Consider the following 23,912-nt stretch of genomic DNA (forward strand, 5'->3'; position numbering starts at 1 on the left):
CTTCCAGGAGTTGTTCTTTCTCTCATCTGCAATTGGTTGACACATTTTGGCTCTCTCTCTTTCTCGGCTTCTCATTGGACGCGCGAGGTTTGACAGTGAACGAGAGGGTTGCACTTAACGCTTCGGAAAAAAAGTTATCCAGAAGTGAGTATCAATCAGAAAGCGGGGAGAAGGACAAAAAGAGAAGAAGGAAGAGGCAGAAAAGCAGGACGGAGAGACAAAAGCGATAGATAACATTACTTTCGAGCAATCAAACGCGCCGTAGAGATGGCATATCATATCGTTAGAGGTTTGAAACATAATTTATAGTCATAGTTTTTGGATTACTTTCGTCATTGTCGACTCTTTGCACTGTTGTAAACATTGACGTGCGCATTTTCCTTGTGCTCACTGCTTGGACGGAGTTTTTGTTTTCCCTCTTGTGGATTTGCCTTGGGAAAAATGAGTGACAGGAGGCGATCTGCCGCTGCTCTGAGCTCGAGAGCGCACGCCTTTTCGGTGGAAGCCCTGATCGGGTCAAACAAGAAGAGAAAGCTCCGCGCCTGGGAGGAAAAGGAGCTGGAGTTGTCTATGGAGAGCCTCGCCACCAACGGACAATTAGGAGACGGCGATGACCCTGCACATTGTCTAGATATCGACCCCGGTCAGTGCGTAACCACCATTACTTCATATTTTGGGGTTGTTGAATATTGTTATGCTTCCATCACAAAACTACGGATTATATCTCATGGAAAAGAGGAATACAGAAAAGGCAACCATTTCATCACCATCTCAAAGATTACGAGTCATACTTTTTCCTCAGATAACTAATGTGGAATAATAATAGTAGCCTACTACTGTAGGCTAATAGTGCCCGTAAATAATATATGTTTGTAGTTTAACATAACTATATACCGTTGGCCTAATAGTGGTGTATTAACATTGTGTAAATTATCAAAGAAGTTAACCACAAAGTTTTGATTTTTTATAAGAACCATTGCTTTAACAAATTAATTGTCCTGTCAGTAGAAGCACGCAGAAAACGTAGTAGCCTCTCGTGGAAGGTCACGGTTAATTTTCTTATTGCGATACTATATTCATTCATAACATAAATGGTTACCTTAAAAATTGCCCCCTCTCTACTAGGCCTAGCTGGGTAAAATGTATTTCACGTGTGCCTTCCCACTGAGCACAGACGTCAATTCAACGTCTATTACACGTTGGTTCAATGTCATTTCATTGAAATGACGTGCAAACAACGTTGATTCAACCAGTGTGTGACCAGAGGGTCTCTATTGATACAATACAATTGGCCATACAGGTGACGCCAGTGGAGACATGATCAATTGTAATTCATATTTACATATTAAGATGGTCTTGAATTGAGAGAGATATTTGGCAGAGATGAGATAGGCCTACATTAGCAGCAAAATTACACGAATTAGTGTAGTTTCTGTGGTTCAATGCAAATCATGCATTTTTGCATACAAGATATCGTAGAAATAAGCCAAATCTGTGTTTTTTATTTTTTTTTAAATGGTGAGTCCAAATATAATAGACAATGTGTGTGTGAAGAGAGTGTGTGTGTCGTTTGCACATGGTTAGCCTGTGTGTATTTTCTATTCCAATTTCGTGCAGCATATACAGACCTAGTCTGACGCCATAATTGTTCATATTTGTGAAACAATAGGCCAATGAAACGTGTGTTTAAACAATTTGTATTATTATGTTGTATTGGTTTATTTTTCCAATAATATAAACTATTTCGCTATATGAAATGAAGGACACGCAACCCCCGTCTGCGTTTGACCTATAGGCCTACTCAAAATGTGTTCAGTGGATTACTTTAAGTCTAAGGAAAACATCAACACAGCTTTCAGTCAATTCTTGAGCCATAATATTATTTTGTAACGTTTTAAATATATTTATTTTTACAGTGTATTCGCTATAGGAAAAACGGCGATTGTGTAGAGACTCGGGCCTCAATCTCCAAGTAGCACTCACCTATATGAGCAATGCTGGGTATAAAGAATAGCCTAAAACAGAATTGGGACATCAATGTATATTTAATTCAAATTGATGATTATGAATTTTGTATGCCTAAATCCCAAAATTGAAATGCCCAGGCTAATTTTAATGGCCTGCTATGAATCACCTAGGCTTTTTATTACTGTCAAAACATTTCATATCCATAAATCGCAATTCTCAAAATCTTTTCAAAATCTATTATCGTTTTTTATTTGTTGGAAATGTTGTAATAAGCAAAAGAAAGTAGCTTAGCCTATCAGGATTTTCAATAGGTCGAAATTATTATTTCATACCCTGGCCTATTCTAACCTCCTCTGGCCTCAGATTTGAATCGTAGGCCTAATATAAATTGATAGATATCCTCTCAGCTCATTATAGCCTACATTGAATTTCAACAGACACGTAAACCAACAATCCCCATTACAACTGGATTCACAATAGATATTGTAGCCTATAGACACAAGGCGAAGTCCCTCCTGCTTTTTCTCAAATATCTAGGCCTGCATTAATGATCTAAAAGGGTCTATAAACGTTTTGCATTACAGGCTATATGCCCATATATATATATATACAGACATGTTATATATATATATATATATATATTATTTGGTTCATTAAAATCACTGTAGACTCATTTAGCGTCACGTGCATGGCTTTATGATCTACATATTTATTTTTAATTTTACAATACATTGTTGAGGCCTGGATGGTCGAGAAGCCTTCAGCAAAATGACTGGACCCCCGCGCACAGAGGTTGCTGACTGAAATACGCCAGCCGCCAAATGAGGAGAACCGAACTAAATTAGTTCACAGCTGAGATGCAGGGTATCGGTACTACCATTGACAATTGGACAGCGAGCCAGTCAGTCAAATACAGGTTATATATCCTCCACTGTTTCACATGAGCTGTTCCAGTTGGAGTCGTCGTTAATTGAAAAGTCACGTTGTCTCGACGAGCTCCATGTCATTATGAGCCAGATTCCTGGCAGCGTTGCCGGCAGTGTGTGAGAGTATCCAGCCTTGACTAGCCTCCAGTTGACGCGAAGACCAGCCATCATTGAAAACAGCTCGTCTCTGTGGTCAGTTTGTGCGGTTTAGGCTTTTTACTTAATGATTTTGCCTCCATGTGAAGCTTTCAAACCGACATGGTCATATAACATTCTTATTGAAAGACAAGTCTTGGAAGAATATATAAAAAATAGTGAGTACACCACACAATAGCTTAAACTGAATTAATCCCAATGTGTTTTCCCAGAGAACCAACATGTATGACGAACATGACCTTAGTTTCAGATAAGCACATGTAGGCCTGTCTGCAGAATTTCTCCTCCAAAGCAAGGACTATTATCAATATTAAATGACTTGCCTGAAATGTAAATATCAGCACTGTCAGGTGTGTGGAAGAGAGAACATACAAAGCCTGTAATAATAAGACAGAGTACTGTCATTGTGGATTTACAAATACACATATATAACATATTGCAGATTGCCTTTAATCTCACTCTTAAAGAAAGCCTATTACTGGCCTATTACTAAATGGTTTGTATAGCATCTATGTCTCACACAGGGAATCGGTAATTATATTATGGATAATAATTTAGACTTGTATTTGTATTTTTACAGTCTATGGGGTGACATTGAATTTCAAGAGACAGGCATAGGCTACTGTCACTGAACTGTTGAATCTTTATTTTAAACCATATATTCGTGATGTTGTGTTTATTCTGTCCATACTTCATTTAACTCTGTGGTTTAAATATGTTTTCTAATTCTGTATAATAATATATTATACACTGTATGATATATAAATTGTCACTTGGTACTGATTATCCCAGAACCATTTTCTACATTAGAGACTCAAATTTAAAAATTCTGCCTCTGAGAAGAACAGCCAAAATGTAAGACAACAGATGTGTGCGCTATTAAAATGGTTAAATCTTTATTTTATTGCCTCTCCCTAACATGGGTCTGAATTAAGTTCAGGCAGAAACAGGTGGTTCTGCTTCTTGTGGATTGGGTTACTCTTCAATTTCATGGTTGGTAGATTGCTACTTACCCACTCTGTTACAACTGTATTAAATGCATCTTCTATTCATAAAACTGTTTCCATAGGAAGGACTGTACCTTGTAAGGCAAGTGTGTAATGATCACCAATGACCAGATTAGTCATACTCTTTGAATAGTCCATTGTTCCAATTCAATAGTCACACACACATTTGTTAGTTTCTTAACATGTTTTTTTTTCTCCAAATTAGATCATTACATAGTGAATGAGTTTGTGTCCATAATCCATAATCCATAATATTCTTTGTGTTATAAAAGTGTTATAATTCACATTCAAACTATCTAGATTTCTTGTTGTGACAAACCGAAGACATCATTATTGTTATTTTTTCAAACTTGGTAGACGTACAGGGAAAATCAATGTTCTCCGTCTAATGAGGTTCAACACAAGTTGATTTCTCTGTGCCTAACCACAAGTTAGTTTATAGGGTTTTGAAAAAGTGAGTGCTGTTCTCCGTAGTTTAGTAGAGTCTGGTGCAGTCTTTATTGGACAACTGTCTATGATTGTAGTTGGTCTGCATTAATCATGCAGTTGAGGTTAGCGCCAGATTTCTGACTCTGCTTCTACCTTTCTCTCTATTAGCTGCAGCGAGGTGCTACTTCCTTAAATATATGTATTTGTTCCTCTCTTCCTCTCACTCCGTCTCTTTCATTGTCTCCCCATTTCTCTCTCGATATCTTTCTTTTTACCCAGCAATATCCTGTGTAATATGGGATAGATGTGTGTCGTTTCTCTCACTTGTGTTGCTCAGCTGTACTAACTGGTTATAGTGGGTGAGACAGAGCAGGCTGTCAGTGAGTAGGGGGACAGTGGGATAACTGTGGTGGACAGGGACTGGTCTGGTGACATATTAGGGACAGCGTGGTGACTCATTGAAGGCTGGTAGACGTACACAGCGCAGCTTGATGACAGCAAAGGCCTGAGATGACAGCAGCAACCAGGCTGTCATGGTTGCTCTGAGCAGGCACAGATATCTGGTTTGGCTGATGGCTGTGAGGCTGTATGGGCCAAATCAACAGCCACTCTGTCAGCCTTGTTCTTCGGCTCACACATGGTGTGAGAGAGAGGATCATCACCGCCAATACGCTGAAAGGATCTCTCAAGTGGATGACGAAAAGTCTTTCCCTTAAATATCTCACTCCTTTTCTCTGCACCTCTCTCTCGCTCTCTTTCTTCCTCTCTCTCGTTCTCTCTCTCTCACCCCCCCTCTCTCACTAATCTCTCTCTCTCTCTCTCTCTCTCTCTCTCTCTCTCTCTCTCTCTCTCTCTCTCTCTCTCTCTCTCTCTCACCCCCCCCCTCTCTCTAATCCCCCCCTCCCCCTCTCTCTCTCTCTCTCTCTCTCTCTCTCTCCCTCTCCCCCCCCCCCCCTCTCTCTCCCTCATCCCCCCTCTCTCTCACCCCCCCTTCTCTCTCTCTCTCTCTCTCTCTCTCCCTCCCTCCCTCTCATCCCTTTCTCTCTGTTTCTGTGGTGTATCTGTCCTGCCTGCAGTGTCTTCATGTCTCCACTCAATGCTCTTGTCTCTTGTTTTGGGGCTGGTGATCACTTGGTGGTTAGTCCTGGGCCACACTCCAGTCTTTAGCAGTCCTGCATCTGCATAACCCTGCTTACCTGGTGTGTCCTTCCAAAGCAACCTACTCATCTCAGGGCTCTCAATAAATAATACAATATTACATCCCTGGGACTAAGGTAACAACACATCCGCCACGCTGATCGTCAACACAGGGGCCCCTCAGGGGTGCGTGCTCAGTCCCCTCCTGTACTCCCTGTTCACTCATGACTGCACGGCCAGACACGACTCCAACATCATCATTAAATTTGCCGATGACACAACAGTGGTTGGCCTGATCACAGACAATGACGAGATCGCCTATGGGGAGGAGGTCAGAGACCTGGCCGTGTGGTGCCAGGACAACAACTCTCCCTCAACATGATCAAGACAAAGGAGATGATTGTGGACTACAGGAAAATAAGGACCAAGCATGCCCCCATTCTCTTTTTTGCGTGTTTTTTGTGTGAATTTTTTACCCCCTTTTTCTCCCCAATTTCGTATTATCCAATTGTTGTAGTAGCTACTATCTTGTCTCATCGCTACAAATCCCGTACGGGCTCGGGAGAGACAAAGGTTGAAAGTCATGCGTCCTCCGATACACAATCCAACCAAGCCGCACTGCTTCTTAACACAGCGCGCATCCAACCCGGAAGCCAGCCGCACCAATGTGTCGGAGGAAACACTGTGCACCTGGCAACCTTGGTTAGCGCGCACTGCGCCCGGCCCGCCACAGGAGTCGCTGGTGCGCGATGAGACAAGGACATCCCTACCGACCAAGCCCTCCCTAACCCGGACGACGCTAGGCCAATTGTGCGTCGCCCCACGGACCTCCCGGTTGCGGCCGGTTACGACAGTGCCTGGGCACGAACCCAGGGACTCTGATGGTACAGCGCCCTTAACCACTGCGCCACCCGGGAGGCCTATGCCCCCATTCTCATCGATGGGGCTACAATGGAGCAGGTTGAGAGCTTCAAGTTCCTTGGTGTCCACATCACCAACAAACTAATATGGTCCAAGCACACTAAGACAGTCACGAAGAGGGCACAACAAAACATATTCCCCCTCAGGAGACTGAAAAGATTTGGCATGGGCCCTCAGATCCTCAAAAGGTTCTACAGCTGCCCCATCAAGAGCACTGGTTGCATCACTGCCTGGTATGGCAACTGCTCGGCCTCCGACCACAAGGCACTACAGAGGGTATTGTGAACGGCCCAGTACATCACTGGGGACAAGCTTCCTGCCATCCAGGACTTCTATACCAGGCGGTGTCAGAGGAAGGGCCTAAAAATGGTCAAAGACTCCAGCCTCCCTAGACTGTTCTCTCTGCTACCGCACGGCAAGCGGTACCGGAGCGCCAAGTCTAGGTCCAAGAGGCTTCTAAACAGCTTCTACCCCCAAGCCGTAAGACTCATGAACATCTAGTCAAATGACTACCCAGACTATCTACTCTTTAATTACTTGTTACTTTTATCTCTTATTCTTATCCTTATTTTTTAAAACTGCATTGTTGGTTAGGGGCTCGTTAGTAAGCATTTCACTGTAAGGTCTACCCACACCTGTTGTATTCAGCCCATGTGACTAATAAAATTCAGTTGGATTTGATTTTATATTGGCACAAACAAAGGAGACAGTACATTACTAAGAAATAGAATGCATAACTTTACAGTAGACTGTATAGAACTCTACCTGGAACCAAAAAAGGGTTCTCCTATGGGGACAGCCAAAGTGACATTTTGGAACCCTTTTGGATTCCATGACTTTATATGGAAACTAAGATCTGGAACAGTTAATCTGGGAAATTTTATCAATTCATGTTGTTTATTTAGGCTACACTTCTTTTGCCATTTTCATTGATGTTATTGTGTTGCCTCTATTAGAGATTTCATGGGAAAACTTTGTTATAACTTTGTCTTGGATCCTTTTCATATGGCGTAGTAATATATGACATAAGACTATATACATCGTAATATGAATTAAAGTGTGTAGTTCGTGAGTACGTTTATTTGAATAATACGTCTTAAATTCATATGGGCATGAGTCTGTTAGTCATACTTTATATTTTTATGCTCTCATTGACTGTGGCGTGGCATTCAATTGGGTTCATTTTTTGTACTTTTTTTATTTTGTTCGTGTGCGTTTTTTTCATGTAAAAATACCCATTTCGTTTGATGCATGCTTTACCCTTGTGCTTTTTTTGTATACCCCGGGATACTTTATGACATTTCAAACGTAAGTGGAATAGTTTTAGTCAGATTTCAATTTTCTCCAGTTTTGGTGCTTTCTTTGAGTTCATGCTGCAGGTGATTTGGACTCAACGGGCAATATCAGAGACCATAAAAACAGGTCAATACTCAACGCCAATTTTCCTAAAGCCCCGGCTCTACTTCTGGCTGTATTTTCATAATCTTGATAATCTCCACAGATTCGGAGGCGAGCCCCGGATCAGACGGTGAGGGTTTGGCGGAGAGGACGTCGTGCTCCTTCGGCTCCCCCGCGGACCTGGCTCCGGCGGCCTGCGAGCCGTCTCCCGCTGCCTCCATGGAGGAGATTCAGGTGGAGCTGCAGTGCGCAGACCTCTGGAAGCGCTTCCATGAAATTGGCACGGAGATGATCATCACTAAAGCCGGGAGGTAAAAGCAACTGCTCCATATTTATGATTTATTAAGGGACTCATCTGATATTATATTTCCTTCTAGGAATGGGCTGCGCTGAACACATGTTCTGTGTTGGCCTACTATAGGATAGACTAGGCATATGACCTAGTTTTCTATAGGTTTTACGACTAAGTGCATTGCCTCTGATGACGCAAAATTGTTTATGAAGTTCTGTGCAAAATTGATTATAATTGCTACATTTTCCACGCACGCACGCACACGCACACAGACACACGCACACTGAGCCTAGTTTTGCGCAGAAGATGCCCGTCCTCTATGGGAATTAACCCTGTTTTTGAGGGGTGCTAATGTGTTGCACATGGGGTGAAAGGGCTCCGGACGTGCGAGGGCCGATCCGATCACAGGCCATACATGAAGTGTGAGGGTATTCCATGGCTGATGTCAGAGAATAGCCGGCGAAGAAAGGAACTGTTTCCAATTCATCTCTTTGAAACATGTTTTCGGTTTTCTTGCCCTTTTGGGTAGCAATTACAACCTAAACCGAGCATATAACTAAACCTACACTGTTCTCAGGAAGACCTTTCCCCTGCGCGCTCTCACCGGGAAGGCCATGTATTTCCCGTCCATTTTGAATTTTATGATCAAGCAATATGAGAAGGGAACTTATTGCTTGATTTTTTTTTTTGCCGTCAAGGAAATTTATGAAGTCCACTTATTCACAAAGTAAGCCTAAAAATAAAGCGGTCTAGGGTATTACTCTTCCCTCCATGAAACAAATGAAAAACATTGGGAAAGAATGTTCCTCTGTAGGTCTATAGTTTGTAATACATTAACCTATTTACATATTTGTTTATTAGGGTATTTGCCGATATTAGGGTATTTGCCGATAGAAGGTGAAGAGGTTTATCTAACCTAGGCATAACTGACTTTAGTTTCAAAGGCCATTTGATTTTACAGTTCAGTTTTCTTTAAACTACCACTGCAAACTTCAGCTAACTTTAGCCACCACAAGCCACCAATCAATGGAAGTGATGGAGGATCTGAGTATGTTTAATTTTTTTTAAAATGTGCAAATCACCTGAAATCAATTCAACTCAACTCCATGTTTGGTTTGATGTTTCTTGAAGGTGATTTGGCCATAAAAAAAACATGCTCACATGTCCCCATCACTTCCATTGATTGTTAGCGTGTGGTGGCTAAAGTTAGCTGAAGTTTGTAGTGGTTTAACGATAACTGAACCATGGATTACAGTTTCTCTTATTTTCAGGGTGAGGAACCATCTAACATCAAGTTCTAAAATAGTGACCTACTCCTTTAAAGCCATTTCAGCACCCTGTTTTGAGTTCGGAGAGGGGGGGGGGCATCTACCCTCTCTACCCTCTTTCTACATGTCTTTGTTTGTTGTATGTCGTGTTTTGTATTATTTGTTTTGCACCCAGAACTCTGTGTCTTGTTGTTCATGTATGCTCTTTTATGTTTAGATAAGAATTGTATAGCTGTCTTGTAGACCTATACACCATTCTTGTGTGTTTAATAAAAAATATTTGAAACAAAATACATATATATAGATTTCATTTTTTATGGATCAGAAATATTACTTATGTTTTAGGCTACCATTTAATGTCAATTAAGGAGAAATAGAGGCCCAGTAAAAACATCAGCATCAAACCTTTAGATTTGTCCCCATCTAGTCTAGGCTAGTATAGGCTAATATAGACCTACTACTTTTAACAACAGAAGATAGTACGATATTAATTTTAACAACAAAAAATATTATGATATTAATCACATGTATTAAACATATGATAATTCCTCTGACTATGTAACATGCATTAGAGGAGAGCGAGGGCAGAGCGGAATGTTCTATGGCCTAACATAGGGATGCGCATATTTCCCTTCTCATTTGAAAATGCTTTCCATTTCGTTAAACTAGATATCCACTGATTATTTTTGTCGAACTTAATTTATTTGAAGCTGGCCAATTAGTCTACATGTTTTTATGGAGAAATGTCAAGGACCACGTTGTTTGCGTGTTGAATTTTCTTTTGGTAGGCCTAGGCCAATATCAAATTGCATAATATTCTAAAGTTGTACTGTGAAGTTGTAAAGTTGTATTTTCCGGTTTGCTCTTATGTTAATAATACATGTACGCTAATTTGACAGCCTACCCGTAAATCAGATTTACCTAAACAATATATGATCAACGTTGTTTTTATGATATTCATGAATCAGATTTATGTTGTTAATCGCCCCATGAATATAATCAGTCCCTGTTTCAATGCAGTAGGCCTAGAGTTTACAGGACTGGCTGCGTGTATTTCATGGCTTTGCTAATAATAAGCCTATAAATTCAGAGGAGGAAGGAAGTAAGAAAACAGCCCTCTTTTCTCATTATGAGGGAAAAGATGTATGGCGTTTAAATGAAATTAAAATGCAGCTTTTGAAGTGTACAACGAGGAATTAACTTGTAAATGTCTCTGTGTATGCAGTCCTGCTTTTAATATGGCGTCTGTTTGCGTTCTAAACTTATTTTCCTGGTTTGATTTGTGTCGAAAAACAACAACAAAAAACGTCTCATGATTGGGTACACATTGTCAAGGAAGAGTGAGTTTGTTGCCAGCTCGTGCATTAAGACAGTTTCAATCTTCTTTGATGGTGAAATGACCTACTTTCTTAAATCAGAATAATATTTATTTAATGAAGACATGGAACTTTGATAGACATTTTAATGAATTATCATAAAGTCGTGCATCTAGGCCCTGTTATGATGGGATGAGGGGTGAAAATGACCTCATATGACTGGCAAAACATTGGTCTAACTACAAACCTTGTCTCTCTCTTGGGTGTTGTGAATTTTCTCAGTGATTTGCCCAGTGGTGCACTAGAATGTATTTCAAGTGACATTATACCTAATGTCTGCATTAATTATACTTAATGTCTGCATGGTGCAGGGTTTCTTTCCCCCTTTTTATTGCTGATACTCATAATCCAATATTAAACTTTGCAAGCTAGTTTGCTAATATCACACACTCCCTCTCCCTCTCTCTGTCCTCTCATAGGCGGATGTTCCCTGCAATGAGAGTAAAGATCGTGGGTCTTGACCCCCATCAGCAGTATTACATAGCCATGGACATTGTTCCTGTGGACAATAAGAGATACAGGTATGCTCCTATCTTCTTAAGGTATGCTCACACTTCTTAGCGCTTCCAAACATTTCCTAACTTCCCAACTAATTTCCTAACTTCCCCATTCACATGGGTGTGTACAATGATGTATCCACAGTGATGTACACATACAGTGTCTTCAGAAAGTATTAATACACCTTGACTTTTAGTTGTTTTACAGCCTGAATTCAAAATGGATTAAATAAAAAGAAAAGTCACACCCATCTACACACAATACCCTACAATGACAAAGTGAAAACATGTTTTTAGAAATTGTAACTCATTTATTGAAAATGAAATACAGAAATATCTAATTTACTTAACTATTCACACCCCCGAGTCAATACTTTGTAGAAGCACATTTGGCAGTGATTACAACGTGAGTCTTTCTGGGTAAGTCTCTAAGAGCTTTCCACACCTGGATTATACAACATTTGCCCATAATTATTTTCAAAATTCTTCAAGCTCTGTGGAATTGGTTGGTGATAATTTCTAGACAAGCATTTTCAGGTCTTGCCATAGATTTTCAAGTAGATTTAAGTAAAAACTTTAACTTGGCAACTCAGTCTTGTTGTTCACTGTCTTCTTGGTAAGCAATTCCAGTGTAGATTTGGCCTTGTGTTTTAGGTTATTGTCCTGATGAAAAGTGAATTCATCTCCCAGTGTCTTGTGGAAAGCAGACTGAATCAGGTCTTCCTCTAGGACTTTTCCTGTGCTTAGCGCCATTCTATTTATTTTTATCCTGAAAAACTCCCCATCCTTAATGATTACAAGCATACCCATAACATGATACAGCCACCAGTATGCTTGGAAATATGGAGAGTGGTACTCAGTAATGTATTGTATTGTATTTTCCCAAAACATAACACTTTGTACTCAGGACAAAAAGTGAATTGCTTTGCCAGATTTTTTGCAGTATTACTGTACTTTAGTGCCTTGTTGTAAACAGGTTGCATGTTTTGGAATATTTTAATTCTGTACATGCTTCCTTCTTTTCACTCTGTCAATTAGGTTAGTATTATGGCGTAACTATAAGGTTGTTGATCCGTCCTCAGTTTTCTCTCATCACAGCCATTAAACTCTGTAACTGTTTTAAAGTCACCATTGGCCTCATGGTGAAATCCCGGAGCAGTTTCCTTCCTCTCCGGCAACTGAGTTAGGAAGGACGCCTGTATCTTTGTGGTGACTGAGTGTATTGATATACCATCCAAAGTGTAATTAATAACTTCACCATGTTCAAAGGGATATTCAATGTCTGCTTTTAAATTTTTTACCCATCGACGAACAGGTGCCCTTCTTTGCGAGCCATTGCAAAACGTCCCTGGTCTTTGTGGTTGAATCTGTTTGAAATTCACTGCTTGACTGAGGAACCTTACAGATAATTGTATATGTGGAGTACAGAGATGAGGTAGTCATTCAAAAATCATGTTAAACACTATTATTGCACACAGAGTGAGTCCATGCAACTTAATATGTGACTTGTTAAGCACATTTTTACTCCTGAACATATTTAGACTTGCCATAACAAATGGGTTGAACATGTATTGACTCAAGACATTTAAAAAAAATGTTTCCAAATTCATTTGTAAAAATCCCTCAAATAAGTATTCCACTTTTACATTATGGGGTATTGTGTGTAGGTGTAAGAGTTTTGCTTCCGTCCCTCTCCTCGCCCCTACCTGGTCTCAAACCAGGGACCCTCTGCACACATCAACAACAGTCACCCACGAAGCACCGTTACCCATCGCTCCACAAAAGCCGCGGCCCTTGCAGAGCAAGGGGAACAACTACTTCAAGGTCTCAGAGTGAGTGACGTCACCGATTGAAACCCTATTAGCGCGCACTCCGCTAACTAGCTAGCCATTTCACACCGGTTATCCATTTTAAATTCAGGCTGTAACACAACAACATTTGGAAAAAGTCACGGTGTGTGAATACTTTCTGAAGGCACTGTTCATTAAATACAACAGGTTAATGGGACATGACACTCGCCATGTCTGAGATTGATGTTCTAATTCAGTCAAACCAAACTAGTCTCCGCCCCCATCTTGGATGAAATAGCCTACTATTGATACATTGTTGTTGTGTATTTTAAGATGGAGAGTGGTTGAAAAAAAACAAACATGCACAGATCATTTCACATGGTGATAAGAAATGCAGATATACACATAAATCTGAATGGAATCTGAAACAATGGTCTTTACTGTATGTCCATCTTGGGGATAGGTTTTTATGATGGATATCTCCAGTTAAAGTATCTGAATGAATTTCTGGCTTAGAACGCAATGTCTGGCGCTCCAGAGAAGGACACCAGAGGAGAATGAAAAGTATTTATCATGATGTGTTTATGGTTCGAGTGAGACCATCAAATTGATAGCTTTATTCACTGTGTAAATGGCAAAGCATATTTTTATTGTAAACCTATTTGACCGTGGTGGAATACTAGTTTTATATATGTAAGTTATCTCAGCCATCTCAGGACGCAGTGTCAGAGCGACAGACATAACGGCAGTGTCATAGTTGCAATAACGTTATAACAGCGCTACAGATGGGTTACCATGCCTTTGTTTTATTTTATCTCATATTGAACACAGAGTACATCTTCAGTTTATATATCAATAACATGCATTAATGATATTATTGTTACAGACATTTTTACTATGTTTAAGTTTTATTTGATAAACAGAACTTGGCTTTCTTGAACAGAACACTGAAGAACCACTTTAACAATGCATTTTCAGTAGTTAAACATTATGTATTCTATTCCTAAGTTGTTTATTTACATTTTTTAATTGAAGCACTGTAGAACCCTGGCTCTCTCACTGACTGAAGCATTTGACTTAGAGTGAACGCTCTAGAGAACCAAAATATCATGGAAGATTTTTAGAAGCCAAAAGATCTTGTAAAATTAAATAGGATTTTCATCCCAGCTCGGGACTTTACCACAGGGCTTTGTAAACTGAGCTCCGAGCTGTCACTGGAATGTATCATAGTTCTCATAGAGGGGGTCTGGAAATACAGTCGTTACTTGCTTTACTTAGGCTCTCTGCCTCTCTTTAGGAACTTCCTGTTTATTCTGGGCTCTTTAAATCTCTATATATTAAGTGTCCTTTATGTGGACAGTTGGTAAGTCTTAAGTTTGAATCACATTGCGCACACAGACCAGCAATGTCAAGCTCTTAAAATTGACTTTGTCCGCAATATGTGAACGCACGCACGCACGCACGCTCACACACACACACACACACACACACACACACACACACACACACACACACACACACACACACACACACACACACACACACACACACACACACACACACACACACACACACACACACACACACACACACACACACACACACACACACACACACACACACACACACGAAAACACATGTTTGCAGACTTGATGAAGTCAACCCTGTAGGGTAATGTAATAGTAATATTTACTCTGTCAGTAAGGTAACCCAATTTCCAGTCTGGGTTTGGCAAGTGTGTGTCAGTCTGATTTTCTGTTTGTCCATAGAAGTATATATCTGTTTGATGAGTTGCATGCATACATATGTTGTGTCGGTGGTCTGTGTGTGTGTGTATAGGAAGTGTGGTGTTGGATGAGGAGGCGTGCATACTCCCCCCCCCCCCCCCATCTGTCCAAAGGGTGTCACATAAAGTCAGATCTTTATTGATTGTGCTGGAGCCAGATGGCAGATTTATGGAAGATGAAAGGGGACTAATCAAATTTCCAGTCCTGTTTGGGGCTAAGGTTTCTCTCTTCCTTAACACTTTCCCTGCTACACCGAGCTTAACCCTAAACAGCACTCCAAACAGGAAATTACACAAACGCCTGGCATTCTGTGTGTGTGTTTGGTCTGGGGTCGGGTCTGTGTGTGTGTGTGTGTGTGTGGAGAGAGTGTTTGTAGGTGTGTACAGGGGGGTCAAGGCTGTGTGTGTGCGTATGAGAGAGAGAGAGACTAGAGGATTGTGTAATAACAAAGAGGCCAAATTAGAGTTTTGTCCATGTTTTACCGCTGAATGATGACTTTGGCAGAGGCGTTGCAAGTAAGCACTTTCAACTGTGCACATGGCCAGAACTAAAGGCAAACAGCTGTGCCTGGGGCTACAGTGGACTGGAATCCCCCTCGTGCTACAGTCAGTCAGCCAGTCAGTGAGGGGAATGCTCTATGGTGGGCGGGGCAGCCAAATTGTACCGTAACTTACAATCCAACATAAAATGTTATGACTAAGCTTAATTGGTAATATGTCATTAAAAGCATATGTAGTGTGTGGGGATATTTGATGTCTCTATTGTGAACAAGCCCTGCATCTGAAACACATGACACATGATGTCCAAGACTTCAATGCTTCCCAATAACATGCAAAACCTGTTGAAAAAAACTGAAAATGAAATGTGGTTTGGTGCTGATATGTCTGTCACTGTGTGTGTGTCATCCAGGTATGTGTACCACAGCTCCAAGTGGATGGTGGCGGGGAACGCGGACTCCCCTGTGCCCCCGCGGGTCTACATCCACCCAGACTCCCTGGCCTCTGGAGACACCTGGATGAGGCAGGTGGTCAGCTTCGACAAACTCAAACTCACCAACAATGAGCTGGACGACCAGGGCCATGTGAGTGAGCCGGTGAGCCGGCTTAACTTGACATACCAACTCTTGCCTCCCTCCTACACATGTACACTGTTACACCTGTACACTTGAACACTGTTACACTTGTACACTAATATAAAGATGTATTAGTAAGTGTACTGTTTCAATATTTCTCAAAGTGCTTCACATTATAACAGGGGAATTTATTTCACCCCACCCATGTATAGATGAGACTATTCTTAGAGAAGAAGAGAGACTGTTTTTGCTACTTCGGCCTTAATCGACTGATACTGAAACAGTAGATTGGTCGTGATGTAGTTATGGCACATGATTGATCTCCACATGACATGAACTCAGTGCTGTTACAGGCCAGATTGGTTTGATTACCAAGTTGTTGAAACAGTCAGAAGCCGGTGCATACCCATTTCTCCATTGGGGTCCTGATTTAGGGATGCCAGTGCGGCGCTGGTAGACTGGCACACCCTGGTCCTCAATGTGGGCCTGTTTTCCACCAGGCCAGCTGATTCTATCGCAGCTCCGTTCTTCTGACAAATGTAATAACAGATGCAGCAGTGGGTGCGTATTTTGAGGGTAGTCAGTCAAGGCCCCTTTTTCCTCTCCCACAGCCTCGTTATAAGGCCTTTGTTCTCCTGGAGGCCTCGAGGCGAGAGGAAATTAACTTTGTAACTTCCTGTGTGGGAAACCTCACCGCAGATAGGCTGGTATCTGACCCATCTCTCTTCTCTTCTTCCTCCGACTACTATCAAACCTCTCCATCAACAGCGGTGGCTATTGGTTATTAATCATCTGTTTCATTTGCTGCTGATTTTTCAAGCTGATTGGCTTTTGGTTGTGATTCATAAATGAGATATAAATATGTCGCTGAAGTCACTGCATTGCTACAGAAGGCTGTCAGGGACATTACAACATGTATTGTTTTGACAAGAGATCTGTCAGATAATACCCTTGGCTGCTCTGTGTTGTTGTGAGCTCAGTGTGTGTACGTGTGACGGGGGCAGGGTTGACCTAACTCAGGCCCAGGCAGGACTCAGAACCCTTGGTCATAACTGCAGGGTCCCGTGAGCTGAGCAGGGGGGCAAGGGGAAGGTGATGGGGGGGCCCTGGCTAGAAATTACATTTACTGTCACTGTTATTCAGTACTGTTTCCCCAATCTCTGTTTGAAATGACCCCCTTAGTTGTCTGCGGCTCCAAGGAGGCTTTCTCACTCGGGCTGTAATCAAGAGCAGACAGAGAGCCGGAGGGAAGGCTGGGCCGTCGTAACCTGACTCCTCGGCTCTGCTCTCTGGTGTTAAATACTTACCTCACCACCTCTCTCATTAGAAGTGTGGACTCATGTTCCTCTTAATTATATAGCTCTGATATGAATTCAGACTTGCTTAGACACTTACACACACATACACACATATACACACACACACACACACACACACACACACACACACACACACACACACACACACACACACACACACACACACACACACACACACACACACACACACACACACACACACACACACACACACACACACACACACACACACACACACACACACACACACACACAGAATGTAACCATTACGATCTCGCTGTGGTTTCAGATCATCCTCCACTCCATGCATAAGTACCAGCCTCGTGTCCATGTGATCAGGAAGGACTTCAGCAGTGACCTGTCCCCCACCAAGCCTGTTCCCAGCGGAGAGGGAGTGAAGACCTTCAGTTTCCCTGAGACTGTCTTCACCACTGTCACCGCCTACCAGAACCAACAGGTCTGAGACCAGACACCTTTCTCTTTGTTGCTACAATGGTATGTTGCCACTCAATGGGTCTATCTGCACCAGGCTTAGGATCAATTCATTTTCATTTCTGGAAGTGAACATCAATTCAATTTATGAATGGAACATGACCAATTATTAATATTATTAACTCAAATTCAGATTTTCATGAAATTCTTTCTTCATTCATACATTCATTAGGTCCCTCTTCAATAAAAAAAACGTTATGTTGACCCGTTTTTTCCCTCTCCAACATGTACATCGGTCATCGCTATGTCATGTGTTTTGATTGTAATGTTTTTCTTTCCTGAAGATAACAAGACTAAAGATCGACCGCAACCCATTTGCTAAAGGATTTCGGGATTCAGGCAGAAACAGGTATATATTTCCCCAGTAACCCGAGGTCCGTGTAATGCAGCATGATTCAGCGTTCGCCATGATGTGTGGCGCAAATCTTTCATTTTCTCCAACGTGGCCTTTAATATGGAAATAATCCCCTGGAGATACCTCCTAATCCCATATGCTGCTCCATATAAAATCAGTCACTCTCTCCCCTGCCAAGAAAACCCCATTACATCTGAGATAGAACCACATGTTTTGGGTAGGGCTCTCTCCCTTTCCCTCCTTTTCTCTGTCTGCCTCTCTCTCTGTGTGCCTCTCTCTCTCTGTGTGCCTCTCTCTCTCTGTGTGTCTGTGTGTTTGTGTGTCTGTGTGTCTGTGTGTCTGTGTGTGTCTGTGTGTGTGTGTGTGTCTGTCTGTCTGTCTGTCTGAATTATCATATATAGCGGGGGAAATACTGAACCAGACCCTCAGCACATGAAAGCTCCCCTCCCATCTGGAGCACATTTTCGGCACAGATATTTGAGACATCTTTTTTTCATTTTTCAAACAATAGAGTGCCGGGTTTATGAACTAGCATTAGAATTTCATTGCAGAAAACTACAGATTAAAATATTATGCAGGAATAGGATATTTATAGACAGAAAATGTATTTATCTTTACATATCCTAACTCTGCTCATGGAAGTAATTTACCCCATCACTGTTAAACTGTGTAGAGTAATGCCACATTATAGCGATCTGAAATCAATAAAAACAGGGACATATTACACAAGCTAAATTGTACAATTAACTACTGAGTTGGTTCTCTATGTATTTATATGTTAATACAGATCCATCTCAGGCATTAAATTATGATTATGTCGTCAATTGGATTTTGGCTGGTGACACATTACTTTATGAGGTAAAAGAGTGCATAGCTTATTTGTTGGGTTTTGATCCTGAGCACTATGAATGAGCGCACTGATGGCCAGGGCCAGTGTGATTAGCGTAGTGCGCTAACGAGCTGGAATGGCCCGGGAGTTACTGGCCTTAAAATAACATGGTCGGAACAGGCCCTCGTTTCCCTGGGATATGGCTCAGCAGGGCACACAGGAGTAAATCACGCAGGAAGGAGAACCGTGTTCAAGATGAAATGTCACCCAGATTTATGTTCACAGTAAAAACCTGCTCCTTTTAATGGCTCCAGTTTCCTCCGTCTGACTCCACTTCTCCTTCTCTGCCTCTCTCTTTCCAACCTCTCTCACTCATACTTACACTCCCTCCTTTCTCTATGTGCCTCTCTTGTTCTTTTGACTATCTGTTTTCCCGTCACAACTCTTCCTTCCTCTTTCTCTTGCCCCGCCCTTGTTATGTTTTATGTACCCAACCCTTCCCTCACACTGACCCTCTTTTTTTTTTCTTCCACTGTTTCAGTCTCTCGTTCTCTCTCTCACACAGGACTGGTCTGGAGGCGATCATGGAGACCTATGCGTTCTGGAGACCGCCTGTGAGGACACTCACGTTTGAGGACTTCACCAACATGCAGAAACAGCAAGGTGTGTAAAGCTGTATTTAAACTATGTCCTAATCTCCCATCTACACTCGCTCACTGTCACTGCATACCTTTTCCTTTCCTTTCCACATCAATTATCTATGTCCTTCATCAGTCTGGTCATCACTGGTCATCACTTTTGGCATGTCCGTCTGACTTGGAATGTACTGAACTTTTCACATTCTGCAGGACCTTAACAATAAAATATTTAAATGACCCCTGTGGCTTTTGGACGGCTTTGTGACGTGAGCGGTATCAGTGAAAGTCTCATGCGTCTCTCCCCAGCGAGCACAGCCCAGTGTCTCTACTCATGGCTCGTATCACAGGCCCCCGATGCTTAAAGCAAGTCGATTTCTTCAGCACTCCTTTCTCCGAGGTCATGATGACGTTACGTCACTCAGTATTTTGTCTGTGTCGACATCTGTTTGTTATCACAAACTCCTCCAAACCGATTAGACGTTAATTAAAGTCCTCGCGCCTCTGATGAACTTTGGGCACGCCGTAAGGACTGAGCACCCCTCCCCCATCCCCCAGCTCCACCAGACGGCCTTCCAGTGGGGTAATCAACCGTTCCCCTCAGCAACACTAACGCTGCTCTAACCCCTGACGACCAGAAAGGAAAACATGACATCACTGTGATATCTTCCTCTCCTTACCAACAGAAACTTGCAGAACTGAGCTGAACAGAACAGCTGTATTATCAAAGGCATATGGCGCAGTCAGAATCAAAACTCTGGCCAAGAGAGAATCCTGAATTAGTTAGTTATGCAGTGTTTTTTTTTTCTTTAGCTGGTTTCAAATGGAATTTTAGTGAATGCGGCCCAAATTCTCATTAATAAAGAAATATGTGAGTGATATCCCACAGCGATCGGTTGACTCCAAAAGCTTGACTTATTGCATGTTAACCTGTGCCAAGATGATTTTTTTTTTTTTACGGTCATACATGTCTAAATTATGAATGCATGATTCTTTGAGAAAAGGGGCAAGCTCAGAGCTCTGTTGACCCGACATGTAATGTACCAAACTGAAGCCACATTTATGCTCAGAAACAATTACTGTTATTTATGAGAGGGTTTAAGATCCCATAAATAGTACAATTTAAAAGAAGTAATGCGGTCATGCAATTAGCCCTTAAAATCAGATGTTGAGCAATTCGAGGTGGTGAAATCAGCTTCAATTTACAAGTAAGTGTAATATCGAATTCTTTAATACATGTGAATTAAGATGCTTATGCACCAGTCTTAAACAGCGCTCTCTTATTTCACCGGTTAAGATCAAACGGCAGCAGTTGCTGGAAGGAGACATTCTGGCGGCGAAAGGCTGAAATGAGAGATATTGTCAGAGTGTGATTGTTGGCCAGTGTTTGTGTTGATGTTTCACTCTGTAGTGCTGGTTCTGTCTCACTGTCTTTGCGTTGTGTGTGTGTGTGTGTGTCTCTGTGTGTTTTTTAGGAGGAAGCACGGGCACCTCTCCCACCACCTCCAGCACAGGAACCCCCTCCCCTTCTGGTGCAGCCCACCTCCTGTCCCCCTCCTGCTCACCGCCTACCTTCCACCTGGCCCCCAACACCTTCAATGTGGGCTGCAGGGAGAGCCAGTTGTGCAGCATGGGGTTGTCTGAGTACCCGGCCTGCGCCCGCAGCAACATGGCGGCCCTACAGGGCTACGGGGGCCTGGCTGACAGCTCCTATGGACGCCTCCAGGCAGCAGGGGGCACTGTGGCCTCCACCCAGCAGTCTGAATCCTTCCTGCCCCAGAGGACTTCCTCCCTGATTGCTGCGGGAATGCAGGGGGGCGGCCATGGCTCTCTGTCCAGTGGCAGCAGTGGAAGTGCTGGCGGAAAGATGGATGCCTATGGAAGTCAGTTGACCTCGTTCCCGGCCTCCCAGCTGCAGTATGTGATGCAGGCGGGCTCTAGCTCCGCTTCTGGCTCTTCCTCCTCTGGCTCCTCCCCCTCATCCGCCCACATGTTCAGCGGGGGCCACCACCATGTGCAACAGGGGTCCTACAACGCCTTCTCACTCCACAACCCCTACAACCTGTATGGATACAACTTCCCCACCTCCCCTCGTCTGGCTACCAGCCCCGAGAAGCCCCAGGGCGGCCTCCTGTGTTCCTCTTCCCCTGCCGGGGCATTTGCCGAGCGCCAGTACCTGTCCAACGGTGGCATGGACAGCATGCACATGATTGGCAATCCCTCCACTGGCCAGCAGGGGGCAGGCTCCTGTGATGGCCGGCAGTATGGCTCCTCCTCTCAAATGTCTATGCACATCGTGTAAAAACTAGGATCTCACTTCTGACCCATTTTCGCTGTCCCATTATTTCAACAAGTTATGTTTCTTCTACGATAAATCTGTTATCTCAGATGTGCTATTGATGTTGAGTCATTTTACGTTTAGCGTTTGTAATACTGAGGTAGTGTACAAAGTTAACCTTTCAAAAAAAATGCCTTTTCATCTCACGATGCTTGTTGTTTTGAATTTCTCCCCAACAGGCTTTATTCAACAGAATGAAACTGTTATTTAATTGCCACAATAGTGTTAAAAAGGCAAAGTGAAACCGTATACCTGACTCTCTCAGTAAACTGTTCAGAACACTAACCCCATTATTGGGGACACACAGAGGGATCCGTGAAGGAGAGGGGCCCATATACTCTTACTGTGCAGGGATTCTCAGGAGTGAACCCATGAATTTGTTATGGTGCAATAGTAATGACAGCCTCTACAGTAACTCAGCCTTGTTGCTATGGATTATATCCAGCCCCGGACATGATGTGACAGGGGTTTCGTGAGATCCAGAAACTTCCCCTCCACTTCCACATCTCTAGTTGTAACAGGACAGTTATGCAACATTATTCTATAGCATTGTGGCAACATAGGGAGAGAACTGGGTTGTGGATATTAACAGTGCCTGATCAATATGGTTTTCCCTCTGGCCACAGATGATGAAGGGAGGATGATGGATGGACAAAGGGTGAAGTCAAAGACCTACAGGTCAGGGTGAGGGATGAAGTCAAAGACCTACAGGTCAGGGTGAGGGATGAAGTCAAAGACCTACAGGTCAGGGTGAGGGATGAACTATGTGTGTCCGACAGGGGCCCAGTTGTTGGCCCTGCATCTCTCAGTGGACATGCTGGATGAGAGGCTCTGTTCAAGGGGACACTGAATATACAGTGAAATCACCACAATCTTATCAATTCCTTTCCTCACAGACTGGAATGGCTTCACAATTTTGAGTGGATTACCTTTTAAAAAGCATATATAAGATGGTGAATGCAAGTAAAAACCATACGCTTTAAAATTGTTGTGTGAAATGTTTTAAATATACAATAGGAGAACAGAGTAATTAAAGTATGTTTTGGTGTGTTGTAGATAAGCGTATTTAAGTGCCAAGCAATAATGCTATTACATTGGCCAATCTATCATGAAGACAAATGTGTGGAAAAAAGGGAAATATCAAAAATATTCTTTAGAAAGGCATTCAAAAAAAATGTACATACAGGTGCCAAGCACAGTAATGTTCAATAAACATTTGAATTAATTTCCATGGTTTTGATTCATTTACAGCCGTCACTATAAGATGCGCGTACCATCAGAGTGGACCACAAACAAAAACACAAAGAATAGAGCATCCTCTGACATTTTCTTATTCAAATATCACTTACTAGCAATTACAATGATATTCTACCATTTGGTATCATATTATTCAACATCCATGGGGTTTATTTAATTAGTTTAAATAACAGGAAATCTTACTGACTTTGGCTTTATCATCAGAAATCTGCAATACTCTAACTATGCATGTATGGAACAGTAAAGATGAAGAAAGATATACCAGCATATCGTGTGTTTTACAAAAAGTATCCAAGAATGGTCTTATTTATTATCCCAAGGTCCTGGAAACACATCTGCCCTGGTTGGTTTGAACCAATGACTCATCACATCTATCAAACTGAAATAGGAAAAAAAAACAGGCAGTCCTGCAGGTTCTGCCTACCAGAGAGAAAAGGAATGTGCATGATGTAACTACTGTTGTGGACGACTGGACATAAATATGCCACCTGTTTCAGAGGAAAGCAGCTCGTAATCACTTGAGAGAGAGAGAGAGAGAAACCATACAGTATTTACGATGATTCTATTCTTGCTCTGCGGTGCCCCTCATTACAGATCCATGTGCAGACCCCAGTGATTTAGCAGACCAATCAGCATGTAATGGATGTCCTCCGAGGAGAAAAT

At 42.3% G+C, this 23,912-nt stretch overlaps 1 protein-coding gene across 4 annotated transcripts; it reads left to right on the forward strand.

The window, feature by feature from the left end:
* The first annotated feature begins 141 nt into the window (after positions 1–141).
* On the forward strand, positions 142–23,217 carry LOC109869310 (T-box transcription factor 15). Of its 4 annotated transcripts, none has more exons than XM_020459407.2 (8): positions 142–643; positions 8,046–8,253; positions 11,298–11,399; positions 15,862–16,033; positions 17,633–17,800; positions 18,120–18,184; positions 19,585–19,682; positions 21,130–23,217. In XM_020459407.2, exons 1-8 carry the CDS (start codon positions 442–444, stop codon positions 21,954–21,956), a joined length of 1,842 nt encoding a protein of 613 aa, XP_020314996.1. In that variant the 5' UTR covers positions 142–441; the 3' UTR covers positions 21,957–23,217. The 4 variants fall into 4 exon arrangements, with proteins under 4 accessions (XP_020314996.1, XP_020314972.1, XP_020314988.1 ...); XM_020459383.2 differs by having other exon boundaries at positions 163–643; positions 15,862–16,045; positions 19,561–19,682; XM_020459399.2 differs by having other exon boundaries at positions 163–643; positions 15,862–16,045.
* Positions 23,218–23,912: the final 695 nt, after the last annotated feature.

The sequence above is a fragment of the Oncorhynchus kisutch genome, linkage group LG2 (genome assembly GCF_002021735.2).
Source record: "Oncorhynchus kisutch isolate 150728-3 linkage group LG2, Okis_V2, whole genome shotgun sequence".
In the NCBI taxonomy this organism is placed as follows: domain Eukaryota; kingdom Metazoa; phylum Chordata; class Actinopteri; order Salmoniformes; family Salmonidae; genus Oncorhynchus; species Oncorhynchus kisutch.